General features: G+C 36.8%; 1 protein-coding gene across 5 annotated transcripts in view; it reads right to left on the reverse strand.

Annotated features, from left to right (window-relative positions):
• The window catches only part of COL28A1 (collagen, type XXVIII, alpha 1), a 140,647-nt gene extending 122,622 nt beyond the window's left edge, over positions 1-18,025 (reverse strand). For 4 of the 5 annotated variants that reach the window (XR_001145085.1, XM_012720911.1, XM_012720909.1 and 1 more), the window contains exons 1-7: positions 17,909-18,025; positions 15,017-15,177; positions 13,573-14,129; positions 5,811-5,831; positions 4,439-4,495; positions 2,878-2,931; positions 663-704 (exon numbers count right to left, since the gene is read on the reverse strand). Coding sequence is in view for 4 of the 5 variants with exons in the window: in XM_012720911.1 (XP_012576365.1) it covers positions 663-704; positions 2,878-2,931; positions 4,439-4,495; positions 5,811-5,831; positions 13,573-14,129; positions 15,017-15,140 (855 nt within the window). In the remaining variant the exon portion in view is untranslated. Of the gene's footprint in view, positions 1-662; positions 705-2,877; positions 2,932-4,438; positions 4,496-5,810; positions 5,832-13,572; positions 14,130-15,016; positions 15,178-16,327; positions 16,362-17,908 lie in introns of those variants that run through there. The other variant, XM_012720910.1, reaches the window with a different exon arrangement.
• Positions 18,026-18,285: the final 260 nt, after the last annotated feature.

An 18,285-nucleotide genomic window follows, 5' to 3' on the forward strand; every position in this document is an offset into this window, starting at 1 on the left:
GGCTTTAGATTCTCAGTGCTGTGCTTTAACCCGCTGTGCCTCCAGGGAGGGCCATGTCTTTCCTATTTCTATTAATGATGCCATCATACCTCAGATCACATTCAGCCAATTAAAATTCTCTAATAGCATCCCACTGTACTTAGTTTTAAACCCATCCTCCCTGCCAGGGACTGAAGACCCCTTGTAATCTAACCCCTGCCTCTCTCTACAGACTTCTCTCCCAACATACTTCATCAACAAGGCTTAGCTTTCTTTCTGTTTCTTGAGCCTACTAAGCTTTTTCCATTTCTTTTTTAGTGTGTAGGGTTGGTTTTCAGAAAAGCTAATTTAGATGATGTAATTCTTCTGCTCTTGGAACTTTAATGTATTCTTTCTTGAGGAAAAAGCATAAGAAGTAAAGTAAAATACTTTTCTTATTCGAGTCTCACAAATCTCAAATTAAGGTGTCAGAATGGGGTTGACCAGCCTGCTCCCTCTTACCCCTCCTGGGCAAAGTGATTTCTCCTCACATTTCTAGATTCATAACGTTATCTGTTTGATCATCTTCAAGAGCACAGGTGGATACAAAGCATTTTGCTCTTGTACTATAGGGCTCTGTATATACTACAGCTTCTGAACATCCCACACTTTCTTCCCAGGAGGCATTCCAGTTGTGTACCTACCCCTGGGCCTTTTTCTCCAGGCTCTCCTTTTTGAGCATCACCCTGTGACAAATAAAAATTTGGTCAAATTTCCACAGTGCCATTGAATGACTGATTGCTCAATAAAATGCATTATTCAGAATCCCCAGCTTAATAGATTGATCAATAGGGGAAAAAATCTTTGTCCTTCAGAGTGCACATTTTTACCATAAAACCTAGAGCAAGAAACAGCTGTTCAGATAACCTTTGCCTTTTGGAGCAAAGCCAGATGAGTAAGGTACTAAATCCAGGTACATTTTCACAGTGTGGACACAGTTTTACATGTTAGTTTGACAACACAGCCATTGTATTCAAATACAGCATTGTACTCACTCAGACCCAGCCATTCTGGCTTTTCTCCAAGGGCTTTGGAATGTTTTCCAAAATGTCCTCAAGAGTGATTTCAGTCAGATTTAGCCAAATATATTAATGTGGCACAAATCACAAACCAAACAAGTGAAATGTAAAAATAGAATTAATACAGATACTTAACAAAAGCAAAAAGAGGTTATGGTGGCATCAATTCAAATACAAATAAGGTGAATGAGTATAGGAGTGTGTGTGTGTGTGTGTTTGTGTGTGTGTGTTGAAAGCTACCCTCTCATAGACAAAAAAGCAATTGGCCAAGAAAAATCTATTTTTTTCATTACTTTATATTTTCTGAAAGCAAATGGGGGAGGTTAAAATTTTAATATTTAAAAGGTTCTATGTATCACCTAATTGTTTTCCAAAATGCTTATGCCATGTCACCTTTGCAGTGACAAGCAAAGTGGTTCCACTATGGCATAACTATCACAGCTGGTTCAAGTTAGTTGTCTTAACTGCTGTAAGAAAGGTATTTCTTTATTCATTTGAAACACATAAAAACAAACTTCATGAACTAGAAAACTGTCCCACTTCCTCCTCTCCTGCACCCCCAAATAACTCCACAACTCTGGACTCCAAAGCCTTTAAATTATGAGTAATTACTTCTAAAGTGTCCCCCCTCTATAGATTTTTCTTGAGGTGCTCAGTATAGGCCTCTCTTCACTTTGATATGCAGGGGTCAGTTATGCCCCTGTGAGCTTCCAGAAGTCTGTTACCATCATTGGGGCAGGAAAGGAAAAAAATAATAATACAGATCTTTCTTATTAAGAACAGGGCCCAAAAGGCTATGAGAAACTTCTCTCCTTGCCTAACTACTTCTTTCAAATGGAAGAAGAAATCCTTAGAAAATGTAATTTGTAATATTTCCAGTTGTAGGTTTGTCAGTAAACAAGTCTCTCTAAGAATCTTTCATCTCAGAGTAAGGATGAGGTAAAACCCCACCTTGTCTGTCTTGTGAAGTATCTTGCTCTCTTTCCTTGAGGCCCCAGGTCCCTAAACACAGGATAAATATTCCTGTCCTTCTCTATTATTCTTTGGAATATACAACCATGTCAACTCCCCACTCCCATGTTATTGATAATTTCACCTGTCTAATGCTGTTTTGATCGCTCACTCAGGAAAATAGAGGATGGTTTCTTTTGTACCCACACATCCCTATTTAAATTTCATTCATTATCTATTGAAATTAAACGTCTTTTTTATTTACTAGTTTTATTTCCTCTCTAAAAATTTGCTGTGTCCTTTGACCATTTAATTATTACAGGCTTGATGTTTGCTCAACCATTTTTTACATAATTATATCTCCTCATTTCTCTTCTGTGATCCCTTTAATGGCTCTTAAACTTGAAACACCATCACTCTAACAATGATATGAATAAGTCATTAGAAAACATTAATCTGGATTCTTTTATGGGCACACAAGGCAAAGAATTGGGAAAAGCCTGAAGGTCAGTGAATGAGAAATAATTTGGTGTTTTCCTGTTATTATTATAAGGCAGTTACCTATAAAGTAAACCCATAAAAAACTCAAGTACCAATGGTAACATTTCACTAATGAAGTTGGCTCACACTATTTAGCTACAACTTCTGTTTATCCAATGTTTTCAGGTTACCTAAATGTATTGACTAAAATGGTCATTTGCCACTCAAAATTGGTGAATGCAAGCCAGATAGTCAATTTAGGAAGCAAACATCCCACACTCTTCACAGAAATCATTGGATTTTTGCTATGGAGATATACTATAATGTTCTTTGTTTTCTTATTATTTGTTCTTTAAATAAATCTCAAAGGAGATAAATTGGTTTAAATAAGAACTGTTTATCCATTTACCGGGTTTCCTTTTGGTCCTCGCTCACCTTTAATACCTGGGTTTCCATGTGTACCCTGAAGGCAAAGAGAAAAAAAGTGATATTAAGAAGGCATTCAATTAGTTTCTTATTATTTCTGAACCATTTCAGCCCATAAAAGGAAAGATCATAAGCAACAACTTTACCCACCAAACAAAGATTCAACTCTGTTCTCTCCTTTACATACCAGAGACACTACTGTCTGAGTAGACAGAACCTCAAACTTACACGCATTTTCTCAAAAAAGAATTTCTCTCTCTCTTCCTCTCCCCTTCTTCCTCTTTCTCTGGCAGTTAATCTTAAAAGATGGCAGTAGAGAGTTCTCCAGTTCTGTTCTAGAAAGGCACTTTGTTTCCCTATTCATGAACTACCAAAAGCTTAGTATTCAAAGAACTTGTTTCAGGGGCATTCAGTAAATGTTGAATAACATTCTTGGCTATCACTATCATGGTGTGGTAATCACCTCTAAAATATTGAGCATCTAAAATTGGCAGATTAGTAATTATATGTTAGTATTCATTCTAAAGCATAACCATATATCTCAAGTAAACCTTCCACTGGCAATCTCTTGGTATAATAAGACTTTATAGAAAGATTGATTTAAACCATTGCTTTGGTCAGAGTCTGTTCCCACATTATATTATAATGTATCTAATTTAGTATTCTGAAGGGGAAAATAAAAGACAAACACTTCTACTTTCTAGTGCTTGGTTTGTAGAATTGTTTGAAAAAGCATAGGCTTCAGACCTTAAGGTAAAATATATTATAGTCTAAGCAATTCATGTACACATTCCCCTACCTGTCTCAAATATCTCACTGGGCTTCTGGCCTCAATACCAAATGAGCAGTTTGGAAACGTTTGATGACAGGAATCAGAGAAATGTTCATCATTGTGAAGTCACTTCAAATACCTTTTCTATAAAGACATGGCTTCTACAAACTATAAGGCCAGAATATAAAGGAAACTTTCCTTTTGGATTATTTTATCTAAGTATTGAATCATCATACTAAATCCTACTGTTTATCTTTGGTTGCCAAGTGTTTACTTCTATTTCACAGAATTTACACTAACCCCAAAGCTTCCTGCCCACAAGGCCACACAATGCTGCACCTGGGTACATGCAAAGATGCAGGTACCTTCTGGAGAGTTCTGTGGTACTTGTTTCTAGGTGGAGTAGGATAAAGCCTAAATCACTGAGGGCTTGTATGAACTCTCTTTTCATATTTTCACTCCAGTACTGAGAAATTCCAACCTCAACTGTCACATCAGAAGCAAGGATAAAATATCCTTTGAGCACACAACTTCATCATTTTAAGCTAAATCTGTCCTCAGTTCAGGTCAATGAATCCCAAAGCTTATATCTAAGGACAAACCATATCCCTTTAGGAATAAAAGAAAGAAACAGCATTTCTATTTTTGCTGCTACCTACACACAACTGCTTTTCAGCAGCATAAAGTTGACCCTGTGTTTTCAAATGTGATTAGAGCTGTCATTGCTAGGACTCCCGACTTAACCCTAAGTTCAAAGTAGACATATACTCACAGGAAGTCCTGGGTCTCCTGGATCCCCCTTCTCACACTCACAAATCTTTTGTTCACACTGAATGGATAATTAAATACAATATTAGCACACAGTGAAATAGCTTTTAAAATCTGCCCCAGTACATAGCTAAATGAAACATTTCCTTAAAGAAACTTTGCCTTGCAAATTTTTGGAGATTTTACTCTTAAATTCTAGGAAAATGCAGATTAAATAAGAGTCACCCCTAGCCCCTGCTCCTCTGGCCTACACCCAAGTTCTTTTACATACACACACACACACATACACACACAAAATTTTTTAAATGCCCAAAAGTAATATAAATAAATAATTTTAAAATCTATTTCTAAATAATTCAAAGGGACTCTTTCCATAATTTTCATAAAATTAAAAATTGCAATTGATAAGAATGTTCTTTATCATAGTTTAATTGGCAGGATTTTTCTCTTAATAACACATAAAATAATGGTGTATCTGTAGCTGACTATATACATGATTTGATTGACTCTTCATGATGCTAAATAAGCAGTTATTTATTTGTAATATTCAAATTTCCAACTGTTTGCCTGAAGAAATGCTGAGGAGGCCACAGCAAGTTGATGGTCATTTATTGTGCCAAGTACTATCCAAATATGTGTGCCAGCTTGCTTTTGTCACTTAGTCTGGCTGCTACCATCAGGAAGAAGAATAAGCTTAGGGCTCTCCCTGGTGGCACAGTGGGTTAAAGTGTAGCACTTAAAGCCGTGGCTCCCTGGAGTTCGATCTCCACTTAGGAGGTGACCCACACGGCGCAGCAGACCTCTCCTGTCTTGCCCGCTGCTCCTCTCATCAGTGTACTTCTTTGATCTGCCTGTTCTGCTCCCTACTCTGGCTATGGTGAGTCCTGCTTCTCTGACCTATACCCCAGTTCTACATGCATAAATAAATATTAAAAAGAAGAAGAAGAAGAAGAAGCTGAAAGGCAGTCTGCAAATAGAGGCTACCCTGAGCTGTCTCTTAGCCAGGATATTCCTAACTTTGGGCAATACCGGGCACATCCCCCACAGTAGAAGACCCCCTCACCCCAGAAGACATTCTAAGAATAGAGGAAACGTAAAAAGTAAGCAAAAATGATGCCATTTCATTATTTTTGAGTTCTAAAGTCACTCTCTATACGTCATATTAAATATTTACTATTTTTCTAAGTTTTCCAACCTGCAGTGAATGTGGTGATATGCAAGAAATCAGATAGCTGCTTTAAATAGAATGGCTCGTTTGTAAAATAATGAAGCATTTTTATTTAGTTACAGCTTATCTTGTAATGTGAATACTAATGCTGATTTGATGATGTGAACTTTTAGAGTAATTCATAATAATCAAAGCATGTGGTGCTTACCTTCTTTTCAAATAAGATATCCTAGGAGGAAAAAAAGAGAATAAAACATTAACTCAATTCATGGTTCTGCTTCCAGCTTCTTATTAGTCTTAATTATTCCCTATGGGATATGCAATTTCCAAGAAGAATAGCAATTCAGCCTTTTTAACCTTGTAAAAGCAGTAAAGCCTACCAACCAACCACCCAATGAACACTCTAAGCCTTAAAAATAATAGAAGTGAAGGGTACTTACATTAAAAATCATTGTTTTCTAGGAACTCTATCCATTGCATTCTATGCATGCTCTTTTGTTTCCTTTATCTGTTCTATAATCTCCATAATTTGGCTACAAGCTTAATCAGTCATAATGAGAAATTTTTCCTTTTTACAACCACAACTTAGGCAGAATACATAATTGTGTATTTCCTATTTTTCTATCACTGTATATAAATGCATTTGCTTATTGGCATTAAAACATTAATTTTAGAGTCATAACTTCATGAAATATTAATGATCCTTGACAGTAATCAGGATTACTCTCATTTTGCAGTAAGGAAACTTGGGAAAACAGTAGCATAACTTGCCTGAGGTCACATGTCAGGGCTGACACATCTGACCAAGTTCAGTGTTATTTCCTCCTTACTTGCACAGACATGAACTCACTGCAATATTTTTCAAAATCATTTTCAATTTACAACTTTAGAGAAATTCATGGTTTGGCCCAACAACTCAACCTCACTGCCCTACTTCAGATATCAGGTATCATTGATAAATACACTGAAGGTCATGTCTGAAGTCAAGCACTGGAGAGAAATTAACCTAATCTACAGGAAGAATTATTGATTTCTTAAGAAATCAGAAATTATGTGTCAAATTAGTGCCTTAAAATTGAATATGAAATAGTCACTTATAAAAGACAAATAGAAAATGGAAGTAAAAAGCACTAGGATATTTGTTGTAAGATATTAAAAATGAAGGATACAATAAGAAAGCTAAAGACAAGTCAGAGCTGTTAACTTCCCTTTTGCCACATCCCTTTATATTTCTTTTACTTCATTTTCCATACAACTAGTAATATCAAGGGAAAACAGCAGAATATTTCAATTGGCTCTATTGATTAATGGCAGGACAGGAAGGAGGTTTTTGGTTGGAAATTAAATAATTTCCTGGGTTTTCATCCCATTTCCTCCATTCACTAACCATGTGGCCTTGGACAAGTCATATCATCATTCCAAGCCATTTTCTCCATACATAAAATGACAAAGTTTGATACATGTCTTGAGAGTTGTAAAACTCTGACCACCCATCCAATGTTCAAAGTTTAGAGTGTCTTCCCTGGGCTGCATACTCATGCCCCTCTCTATGATTGTAAGTTACTACTTGGCATAAATCCAGACTGAAAGCTGATGAGATACTCCTTAAAAACATCTTACCCCTTAGTAAGTTTCATGTAGAAGAGGAACTCAGCTACATGGATACTCTCATGCAAAAAGTCAATACCCCTCCCTAGAGCATTTGGCTGTGCTTGGAAAACAAAAGTTGTGCATACTTTAACGTTAGACTTCCCATATGTTATCTATGTTGATACTGATCACCATCACTGATCAAGAGTCCAACAAGGTAGACGCAGAGTGAAGATGCCAGACTCTCCTTCACATAGTCATATCCAAATTCCAACTATACCAAGAACAACTCCTAAGAGATAAATGGATGGTTGTCAAGAGTGATGGCATGATTTTAAAAACCGTGTTTAGGCCCTCCCTCGTGATGCAGCAAGTTAAAGCGCAGCACTGTAAGCGAGCCACAGCTGCTTCAGTGTGAGTTCATTCTCCGCCGGGGCGGTGATCACAGGATGCAGCAGACCTCTCCTGTGTCGCCCACTGCTCCCCTCAGCAGTGCATTCGTCAATCTTCCTGTTCTGCCCCCCACTCTGTGTCTGGTGAATCCTCTCACCGCCCCTGCACCTCTGTATGTACCCCATTATTTACTTACGCCTTGTATAAGTAAATAAATCTTTTTTAAAAAGTGTGTATTAAAGTAATACAGAGTAATATGGATTACAAGAGGTGGGGGTGATTTCTGTTAGCAGCAGAGCTGTTAAGTCAAGGACATAAGCCATACTTTGGCCTTTAAAACCCTAACACTATCCTGAACTGCAGGCTTTCGGTGTGCAGGACAGAGGAAGCCCCGCTGGAGGACTATGGAAGTAAGGGTGCTGCTTTAGCTTGAGGCTGTGGCTCCCAAACAAGAACAGTCCGCACCCAAATTGGCTGGGAGAGCCAGATCAGTCACCTGTGTCTCCTCATAAATGAAGCTATTATTTGCTTCCTGCAGCTGTGATTTGAGGAACACATGCTTACTCCACCCTGAGCCAGGACTGAGACAACTGAAAGCTTTCACCAAGCAGAGTTTGAAGCAACTGGAAGTGAACAGCAGGAGGAAGCACCCCAGGATAGGCTCCGTACTTGGTATTGACTGATGGATGCTCCAGGCATTAATGTTGTTGTAACGACTCTGACTCTTCAAAAGGTGGGGGCAATGGAGAGAGAACAACTTAAAATTATCCATTTCAAAGCAACTACTTTTTTTGCAAAGACCCAGGTAAAGAGACATGCAAAAGGCCAACGACAGATAAAAACATGGCTGTGCTGAGAGGCCCTCCTAATATGCCTCTGAAAAATGGTTTAAATATAGGATCGGGCCCTCCCTGGTGGCGCAACCAGTTAGGACGCATCACTGCAAGCTGGCCACTGCCGCATCTGTGAGAGTTTGATCCCCACCCGGGAGGTGACCGACAAGGCGCAGGCAGACCTCTCACAACCCGCCCGCTGCACCCCTCAGCAATGTAATTCTCGATCTGCCTGTTCTGCTCCCCACTCTCTCTGGTGAATCCTCTCACTGCCCTTGCACCTCTGGCTTGTACCCCAGTTCTGTATGAATAAATAAATCTTTAAAAAATATACATGGAGGTCATGTTTAAGCCAATTGGAGAAGTTGATACACTGTAAGACTATAGTCTTACGCTGCTCTGAAAAGGGCTCTCCTCTCCCAGTAGACAGAAGTTTGCCAGAAATTCTCCAACCAGACATACCCATTCTGCCTCACCAATCTCCAGAGCCTTGCCACGAGCTTTATAACCTACCCTCTGTTTTGCTGTCAATGGAATAGGTGCTTTTATTACTGTCATGTGGATCCCGCCATAAATTCATACTGTATTTATATGTGGTTGCCTTGTTGTGTGCTAAGTTAAAGCTGATTCTTTGAAGTTAACATTTTAGAGGTCTAAATTTAGTGTGAAACAACAGCACAGTCCCTGATTCGCTTCCACCTAGGATCTGAGCTTCCCTTCCAGAAATACCTTAGAGAAATTCTCATTGTTGTACATTTCAGCATTCATATTTTTAACAATGAAGCATTAGATATAATTAAAATATCCAATAAGAATGGATCAATAAGTGAAACACTTTGCATAGTTCAAATGAATGCATTAAGTCTATATTTTTCAATATAGAAAAAATTGTTGAGTGAAAAAGCAATGCACAGGTGGATATATAGACTAAGACCTGAATTATGAAGATTATCTTTTAAATATCAGAAACTTGTTTTTCTGGGAGGAAGAATGAGAAAAATCATTTAAAAGAAATTCAAGAGAGAAAATAAGGCAACTAATAATGCAAATCAAATTGTAATACTAGTAAACAACTACTGAAATAAATAAAATTCAATAATGAGTTACTTTGACCTTCTTATAGCAAGCAGTATCTTTCTATTATCCAGTATCTTTTTAAATTCATGAATTTAGCTGTTACAATGCCTGGTGTGTAATTTTGCACTTTTTAAAAGGTCTTCCTTTGAAAATTCAGTTTTGGCTTTCCCATATTACCCTTTCAGAGTATGTGCTATGAGGCTTAAACTGTAACAATTGAACTAATTACTTTTGCAACTCACTTGATTTTGTGTTTACTGGAATTTATATTTCTATGGAAACAAAAATGGACCCAGAACTTCACAATGGATCAGACTGTTTCAAACAAAGAACAAAGCTTTATCCCTAAGGGCACTTATAGTCTATAAGCCCCATGATAGAAAACAGACCGCACAGAGCTAGCCATGTGGGAAGGGAATCCTGGGCTGTGTGTGTTTGTTGTATGGAGAGGCTGTAACAAGAAGAGTTTTCTTAAAATAGATGGATTGTCTGGATACTTTTGAAAAGAGGAGTGCAAAGGACCAACTAATTGGTATTATGCTGTTCTATGTGTCAACGTTTATAAAGAGAAAAGTCACAAAGACTGGTGTGGGCAATAAAAAAAAGAATGTGAAGGGACATTTAAATAGAGTGGTCAGAAGGGATTATGTGGACAGGGCTGGAGGCCTGGGTAAGCACGGAGACTTTCACTGAGGCAGAGAAGCAGATCATGGTCAAAGGCAGATGGATGTCATGTTCAACTCTGGTCTAGGTATAATACTGTGTTTATATGGCAAGGATAAATAGAGAAAGGCCCACAGAACAAAAATAAAAGCTTATTGTATTAATAGAGACAAAAGTTTTATGATAGTGTATGTGTGAAAGAAGAAGCCTAGAATGAAACTGCTGACTCTGTGAATTACTTCCACCTATGTAGAGGGGAGAAAGGAACAGAAAAATATGTCAGGAACATGCTGAGTTATCAGCATGACAACAAATAAGATAAGCATATAGAACTAACTAGGCAAGGATCACAATATTTAGAGTGACAAAATAGTCACTATAAATTTTAAACAGAGGACAGATAGAGGAAGCTTTGAAAAACTGAGAAGTGGGTCATAATTAATAAATTGATAAAGCACAGGATTCTAAGGATGATACAGCAGATACAGAATTGTCAAATTGATTCTTAGATGTGAGGAAGAGGATAGACTATATCTTTTTCTTAGTACTTTTCAAAAAAAAAAAAGACTATTTGTCACACCTTTGTTTCCATAAAGACTTTAAAATAGTTAGCATGGCCTCCCTGCTCTAGGGATCAAGTATCATCACTGTAACTGAATTGTGTTAGGCCAGACAGGTGAACCACGTGGTGCAACAGACCTCTCCTGTCTCTCTACTGCTCCCCTTAGCAGTGTATTTCAGTAAATCCACCTGTTTTGCCCCCCATTCTGTTTCTGGTGAATCCTTTCAAGCCACCCTCACACCCACCCCTGTACCTCTGGCCCACATCCCAGTTATTCTACACAAAAACATAAATAAATAAGTAAAATATTTAGCATCAAAGGTGATTGAGTAAAGAATCTTTTTCTAGTTTCCACATGTTCATTCTCAATCATAATAGATCCAGATTGGATTGAATTTTTTTCTTTAGGTTTCAATACTATTATATAAACCATAATAAAATAGCAATAACATTATTTTCCTCAATCTGGAATCATCAGGCCCTGCTTGGGTAAATGAGAACTACAAGGTGCTTAAGGGAGTTCTTACATCATGCTTTCTAGTAGAGGTGTCAAGGAATGGGCAATGGCTCCTTGATTTTTCTTGGTGCCTGAAAAATCTATTTATTTAAATCGTCATGTTCAGAAATTCATCTCATGTTTCCTGTGCAATAAAAAGGAATAAACTGCTGATTAAAAAAAAGCTAGATGAATCTTAAAACCATTATGCTGGGAATAAGAAGTCTGACACAAGTAGAATACACACTCAATGAATTTATTTGTGCATAATTTCAGAAAGTACACTCTTATCTAGAATGACAATCAGTGGCTTAGGGCTAAGGAAAGAGTATATTGCAAAGAGGCATGAGGAAACTTTTGGGCCAGTGAAACTGTTCTGTATCCTATTTGTATTGGTGGTTTTAGGATACATTCATTTATCAACACTCAGGTAATTATACACTTTAAGTGGATATCATTTTGTACTTGTTATACCTAATTAAGTTATTTTGAAAAGTCAACTGCATAATTATTTCCAAATAAAAAATTCATCCAAAGGGGTAATAGAAATAGATTAGATAAGGGAATTTTCCAATGGTCTGATCAAGAATCAAGGTCTGCCCCCTAGACAGAATTTGAAACATTGACACTGGTATCTTGCTTTGTAAAGCCTAAGAAATCCTTTGCATTCTGAAAGGAGTGTCTGAGAAGGTCCTATTGACAGAATTTCCAACTGAACAAATAGGCTGAAATCACACTACGGACACTAAGGAAGAGTAAGGTCATTGTCCTCATTTTCTGGTTTCCCCAGAAACAGAACAGACAATCCTGTTTTGAGTGCACTGCCAAGAGTCTATGTTCCCAGAGGGCAGGAGCTCTCAGTGAAGGTCAATCCAGGGAGTGTGAACCTACAGATCCTGCAGATCCAGCCAAAGTAGCAGTTGCTGTTCTACTCTGTAAAGTCAGCAACATGTGACTCTCCTGCACAGGCTGAAACTTTCTGTTTTAATGTGTCAGTAGTGAAGATACCAGCAGAGATAAGGCAAGGCAGTTAGCCAGGCAACCTTGCATATTTCTTATATGCAAAAGAGGTTGCTCAGAAAGTGAGCTCTCACCCCATGAACCCTAGGGGAAAGAGCTAGAAGCAGTAGTAACTTTGGTGAAAGGATGTTATTTGACTGTCTTAATGCACTTCTGATTGAAAAAATTTTTTAGTACTTACTATTTCCTACCTCTAGATGACTTTAGGATGAGGCGTACAGAGTCAAGAGTCTTTGCATGGCCTATCAACTATAAAATGGGGATAATAGCAGCAAATATATAATAAAATTGCTGTGTTGAGTAGTATAAAATAAAATATATAAAGCGTTCAGAACATTGCCTAATACACAAAGAATATCCAGATGTAACTATTAGATAAGAAAAATTCAACTTCTTATGCTGAAACCAACTGAGTTTAAAAGTCAGATTAATGTTGGGAAAAAAGAATTGGGGGAAGGGACAGAAGAAGCAAAACAATTTCTGAAATAGAACATGATTTGGGGGGAAGGGTGTTGTTTTCATCCTATCAAAAACAACCATATGAAATGCTCAGTGCCTAAAGACCACATTTTCCTTGACTTTTTCTCAAGAAAGCAAAGGAAATTAATATTTTTAAGAAAATCCATTACTTCATACTTAACACAGCAAGCACTTTATCTCCAGAAATTTCCTCCTTGAGAAATACTGTGAAGAGGGATTTAATTTTTATTATTTTGCCCTGTATTTTCTCAAGCAGCAAACAAAGGCTCTCAAATACAGCTGAGCAACCATCACAGCTAATCACACCATCAAGTGGGACACATTGATCTGATGGGAGAAACTCTTGGGTGCCTGCAGATTGTAGGTCATTTTAAATTGGGGTGTCTTGTTAACAACAAAGAAATAGGAGAATATGTTTTTATAAGTTGAAAGTCTGAACTTTGCATGAGTAGCTAATACGGCAATTGATGAGACAAAGAGCCAAAAATGATTCCTGCAAATACGGAGTAGGAAGAGAGCAACTTTATACACACATAGCGGATTACAAATTGACCACAAATCGAATATAAGTCAACAGTGCTCATGATTTTGGGATATGCAAATAGAAGTCTGTAGTGTATGATTGGAAAAGAACCCTAAAATCCTCAGCATTGAATGCAATTCAAGAGAATAAGCCTTATCTGATACTTTGCAGTTTATCTGGTGTAGGCTATCGAAAGATTTTGAAAAGATTCTTATTTTCATTTCCAGGGTGGGTCTTTCCCTTTCATCTTTTGACATAATATCTGCCCTGATAGGTCTCTAACTGCAACATCTATATTACAATGTGAAATTTACCAACACATTAGGCACCTACCAGGCGATCCTGAATTTTATCTACAAGATTTGGATCACTCAAGAGTAGAATGGGTTCATCAGATGCATCTCCAGATATCAGACGAAGTTTGGCTTCATTGACGACAGTGGAAAGTCCAATGGTAATAAATAATATTCCTGCAGTTCTGGCATCTTTAGAAATACTTTCAACATCTGGATTCTTTGGATGGTCTTTGCCATCAGTCATCAGCAAAGCCACTTTCAAACCATCTTTACGCCCCTCTCTTTTAAGTAGTCTAGTGGCATTAGAGATGGCATAATAAGAAAAGGTACCTTGCCCAATGAAATTCATAGACTTGACCTTCTGTTTAAAAGTCTGCAGATCCTTCCAAGAAGAAAACGGTGGATCAATTTGGACAGAGCTGCTAAACTGAAGGGCTGCCAGTTTGATGTCATATTTCAAGGAGCGAGCCGGGGTCAATTGGAAAAGCTTGTCACTCAAACTGTTCACAAAATCTTTCTGTTTATCAAAAAGAACAATTTTAGAACTTTCGGAGCTGTCCACAATGAAGATAACATCTATGAAGCAAGTGGAGTCTGAAATAAAACAGATAAGTATAGTACTGAACTTTACTCATGAAACAACTTTGCCTTAAAGAGCATTTGATATGGTACTCTGTGTGTTGTTTTTTGTTTGGTTTGATTTTTTTGTTTTGTTGTTTTGGAGAGGAGAACGAAGTGAAAAAGAGAGGCACCTTAAGTTGAAGAGAGGACTTAAGTTGTAAAGAACTAAATATCTCTTTCCAAATCTAAAATTTGTTTTTTTCTTATGAAATTATTAAATAAAAGTAAACAAAATAAAATATATTCTGAGTGTCTTCCTCAAATAAAACCTGTTTTAATTAAAATGGGAGGAAACGAGGGTGTATGATAATGTAATATTCAACAAACATTAAACAAAGTTGCCTAGAAGTAAATAACACTCGACCTAATGCTTGGTCTTGTTTCAGATTCATGAGATTTTATCCCTTTTTGGTGTTTTTGCTTTTTTCCTTAACATTTTTGCAATCAAGGGAGAAAATGGCTAAACACTTCACAGCAAGGGTATAACTTGCTATACCCTCTTAGAAGAAGACAAGCTTTGTTTGAACCCAGCTCTGTATATTATAGGTAAATTTGCCTATGACTTTGAGGGTTCCATATCATCCTGTTGGCCTCAATTTCTTTATCTCCAAGTGATCTCTGTCAGGCCTATTTTTACTAAGTTACTGTGAGGATCAAATGAGTCAATCAATGTACAAATGCTCTAAAAACTGATATTTTCAGGAATATGTACTATAAAAATGTAATGTATATTGGTATGTACAATTATATCAATGCAGAATTGCAGCATGTCACATATTCATATATATGTGGCCTTGGTATTTGGGAAAAATTCACATTGGTGCTTTAACAGGCTAAAACTAATAATTAAAAACAGTTACCTCGGAGATCATTCTTCCTTGTAAGTAAATTTGGCTTTGATCCTTTCTTTCTCTGTCCATATATTGTTGTAGTCATAAAAGCTGGCAAAAGCAGGAGATAAAAGACAAAATGTCTGTTCCACATTATGGTAGATGGTGAAAAATCATCTGCCTTGTAGTACCTTTAATAGAAAAATCAGTTATAAGTAATTCACAAAATATAGTGTTCGCTGTTTTTAATTTCAAGCCAGTAGAACTGAAAATTGTGACTGGACAAAAGGTTTTTATTCATATTTTTAGAAATATCCCCACACTCAAGTTTTTAAAGTTTTAACCTAAATAAATCATGACACCACAACCAAGCATTTAGTAGTGAGCATTTCAATGCATACAAAGAATTACATCCATTTCCACACTCCTCAGAGTGGATTCAGATTGTTATGCAGCAAATACATTCATTTTCATTATAATTCCTGATGATCCCAATATTTGGCTTCAGTTGTAGGGCATTACCACCATTTCAACTTTAACATTACACACACAACCTCAGAGAATTCAGAAGTTAAGTCAAAAATTGAATTGTCTTTCTGTTCCCATAGAACCTTATTTCTCTATTCAACTCTTGTTTTGGAAATGTTCTCTCCACCTTCAGCCTGGACTACAGTACAGAGCCAATGAATCAGAAGGGTATGAGAGCAAAATTAATAGATTTTCAAAGCACACTATTCTTGTGTTGTCAGCTTAACCAATGGACAGAAATAGGACTTGAATGAGGACACACCCTCTTGGGCACCTCTGTGAATCCATATTTCTGGGTAAATTAACAATGAAATATCTAATCTTGTATTTGTATCTTCAACCATCTTCATTACTCAGTATGCTCATCTATGCACCAAATGTTTTCCAAATTCCCACATATTTCCTTGACAAAAAAAAAGACTGATGTATGACCAGCTCAGTATATCCAAGAATAGAAAGAAGAAAGTTTATTTTGAACCAATGTTCTACATGGTTTGAAAACGCTTATCTCCTCAGACTACATTGACTTTCAGAAGTTCTGGAAAAGGAATCACATTTTCCTCTTTGGCAACTTGCCTTGAGGGAATGAGGTTTGGGAAATCATGAGCATAGTTTTTCCAGGCTCTGAACAAGGAGTGGAAATACAGCAAAGGCGATGAGGAATGGGATGAGTGAGTGACTTCTTTTGTACAAGCCAGATGGAGAAACCCCAAATGGAAGCAAAGCTGTTGGGTTGGGGATGGACCAATGTAGGCTCCATGCCAGAACTGTCCCTCTAATAGCTTCATCTAGCTGGAAGTTTATTAAACTGACCTGAATCGGTATGGCCAAATATCTCTGCTGGCAAGCGCATCAAGTGTAATTGGCCAAATGTCAACTGTGTTTCAGACCAGGTTTGCTGAGATGTGAAGACAGCTGGGTTTTAAAGGAGAAAAATAGAACAAGAGCAAGAAAAATAGAACAAGAGCAAGAAAGTGCTAAGGAAATAGAACACACAGAATATTTCTTCCCAAGTATTCCTTTTGCTAATCAAGTTTAACTCTGAAGATTAGCATAAGGATAAGGCTATGTAGCAAAAACACAGCTGAGATGGCATTTTCAGAGGGAGGCAAAGGGCTAACAGATCCCATGCCCCTCTTGCTTACATATACATATCTTTTTTGTTGAGCCTATACCATAAAGAACTAAGTTGAAACCAAGAGAGGTTTTATCAGCTACAAGATCAAGGAAATGCTTCAAAAACTTAGTTAAGATGATGCCTGTATAGGATCCTGAGGGGGAAAAAAAAACCACTTTCTTCTCATTTGTCGGCCTCACTTTGGTGCTGGAAATGCTGGCTTTAAATACTGATCTCTCTTCCTAAGCTGCTGCTTATACAATTTTTTTTTTGGCATTTAATCATGAATTCAAGCCTGATCCATATATATGCAAAACCCATGGGAATGACTTATTATTTAGTAATAATCACAATAGCTCATATTTTATTGTTATTTGCCCTGACATTTTTTAAAATCCAGCTCTCCAAACCAAAGTCTTGCTATTCCTTCTTTTTATTTTTCTATATTTGACCCTAGGGCATTCATACCCTTTTCTACTTTTATTTTCCAGTTTTCAGTTAAACTGCCTTCCTGAAATTCTTTCCTTTGTTAGTTTGGCAACTTAAGATTCCACCTATTTCTGATCACTTTTGCAATTTTGATTTTGTGTAGATTTTTCTCACCATTCTCTCATTTAGATAGCACATAAAATAAAATAAAACTGGCTTCAGGAGGAAATGACATTAATTAAGTGGAAGAAATACAAATCTGATTACTATAAGTTACATGTTATAAATGCAGGAACAAAGATTACCTTTTAACCTAATGTCACATTTTTTTCCTAAAATTTATTTTGGATAAATACAGTTTCAATGACTCCAGTAGCCTTTATATTTTATAAATTTTTTTTCAAAAAAATGAAATGATCTCTCAACAGAACTTACCAAATTTATTCACAAGGTTTACATCTTATTTGTGTCTACATAAAGATAAATGATCAAATAAAGACTTGATTCAAATTGCGAAGGTAGCCCTCTAATAGTGTTCGTCAATTAATACAGAATCACAAAAACGTGCTCCAAATTAAGAAAAATGTTCTGAAAGACACTAATATCATTATAATGCTATGTAGTAGATAGTAAATGGAAAATCAATTAAAAATAACTTTAAAATAAAAATTTCAATTTCTGCATTTTAACAATTATTCCTAACTCTCGTATTTTTTAAATAGCAGAGGATAAAAAGTTTTGATACATGTTCTTCACATAATAGGTATGCAAACCATTTATACTCTAGTTTCTAGATGGTTTTTTTTTATCTAATTTTCAATGATTAAAACAAAACAGTTTTGGCTTACCTTATAAAGTTTGTCAAACAGGAATTAAACACTGCTTAAGCAAGTATCAACAGCAAAGACCATTATTTGGGGATGGAGCTGGCTATTTGATATTGTTCTGTTTTGTGGGAAATAGAAATTGTGTTTGCTTCTGGGTCCTTTGCAATCTCCTATTCATGTTTATTAGACAAAGTTAAAGCAAGAGTGGTCAGGCACTTGGCCAGGGTGCAAGATCTGGGTGGGATCAGAAAGTAAATTAAAGGAGCAGTGTCTTTTCAGATTGAGACTGTTTTCCCAACTGTTTTGGGGAAAAAATGTGAGTAGATTTTATTACTTTCAGGCATGTATTGACAGCCTGCCTTTGTCTCTCATGCTGTCCTTCTTTTCTGTTCCAAGAT

Source organism: Condylura cristata, unplaced genomic scaffold (genome assembly GCF_000260355.1).
Source record: "Condylura cristata isolate star-nosed mole 26May11 unplaced genomic scaffold, ConCri1.0 scaffold00005, whole genome shotgun sequence".
Taxonomy (NCBI): domain Eukaryota; kingdom Metazoa; phylum Chordata; class Mammalia; order Eulipotyphla; family Talpidae; genus Condylura; species Condylura cristata.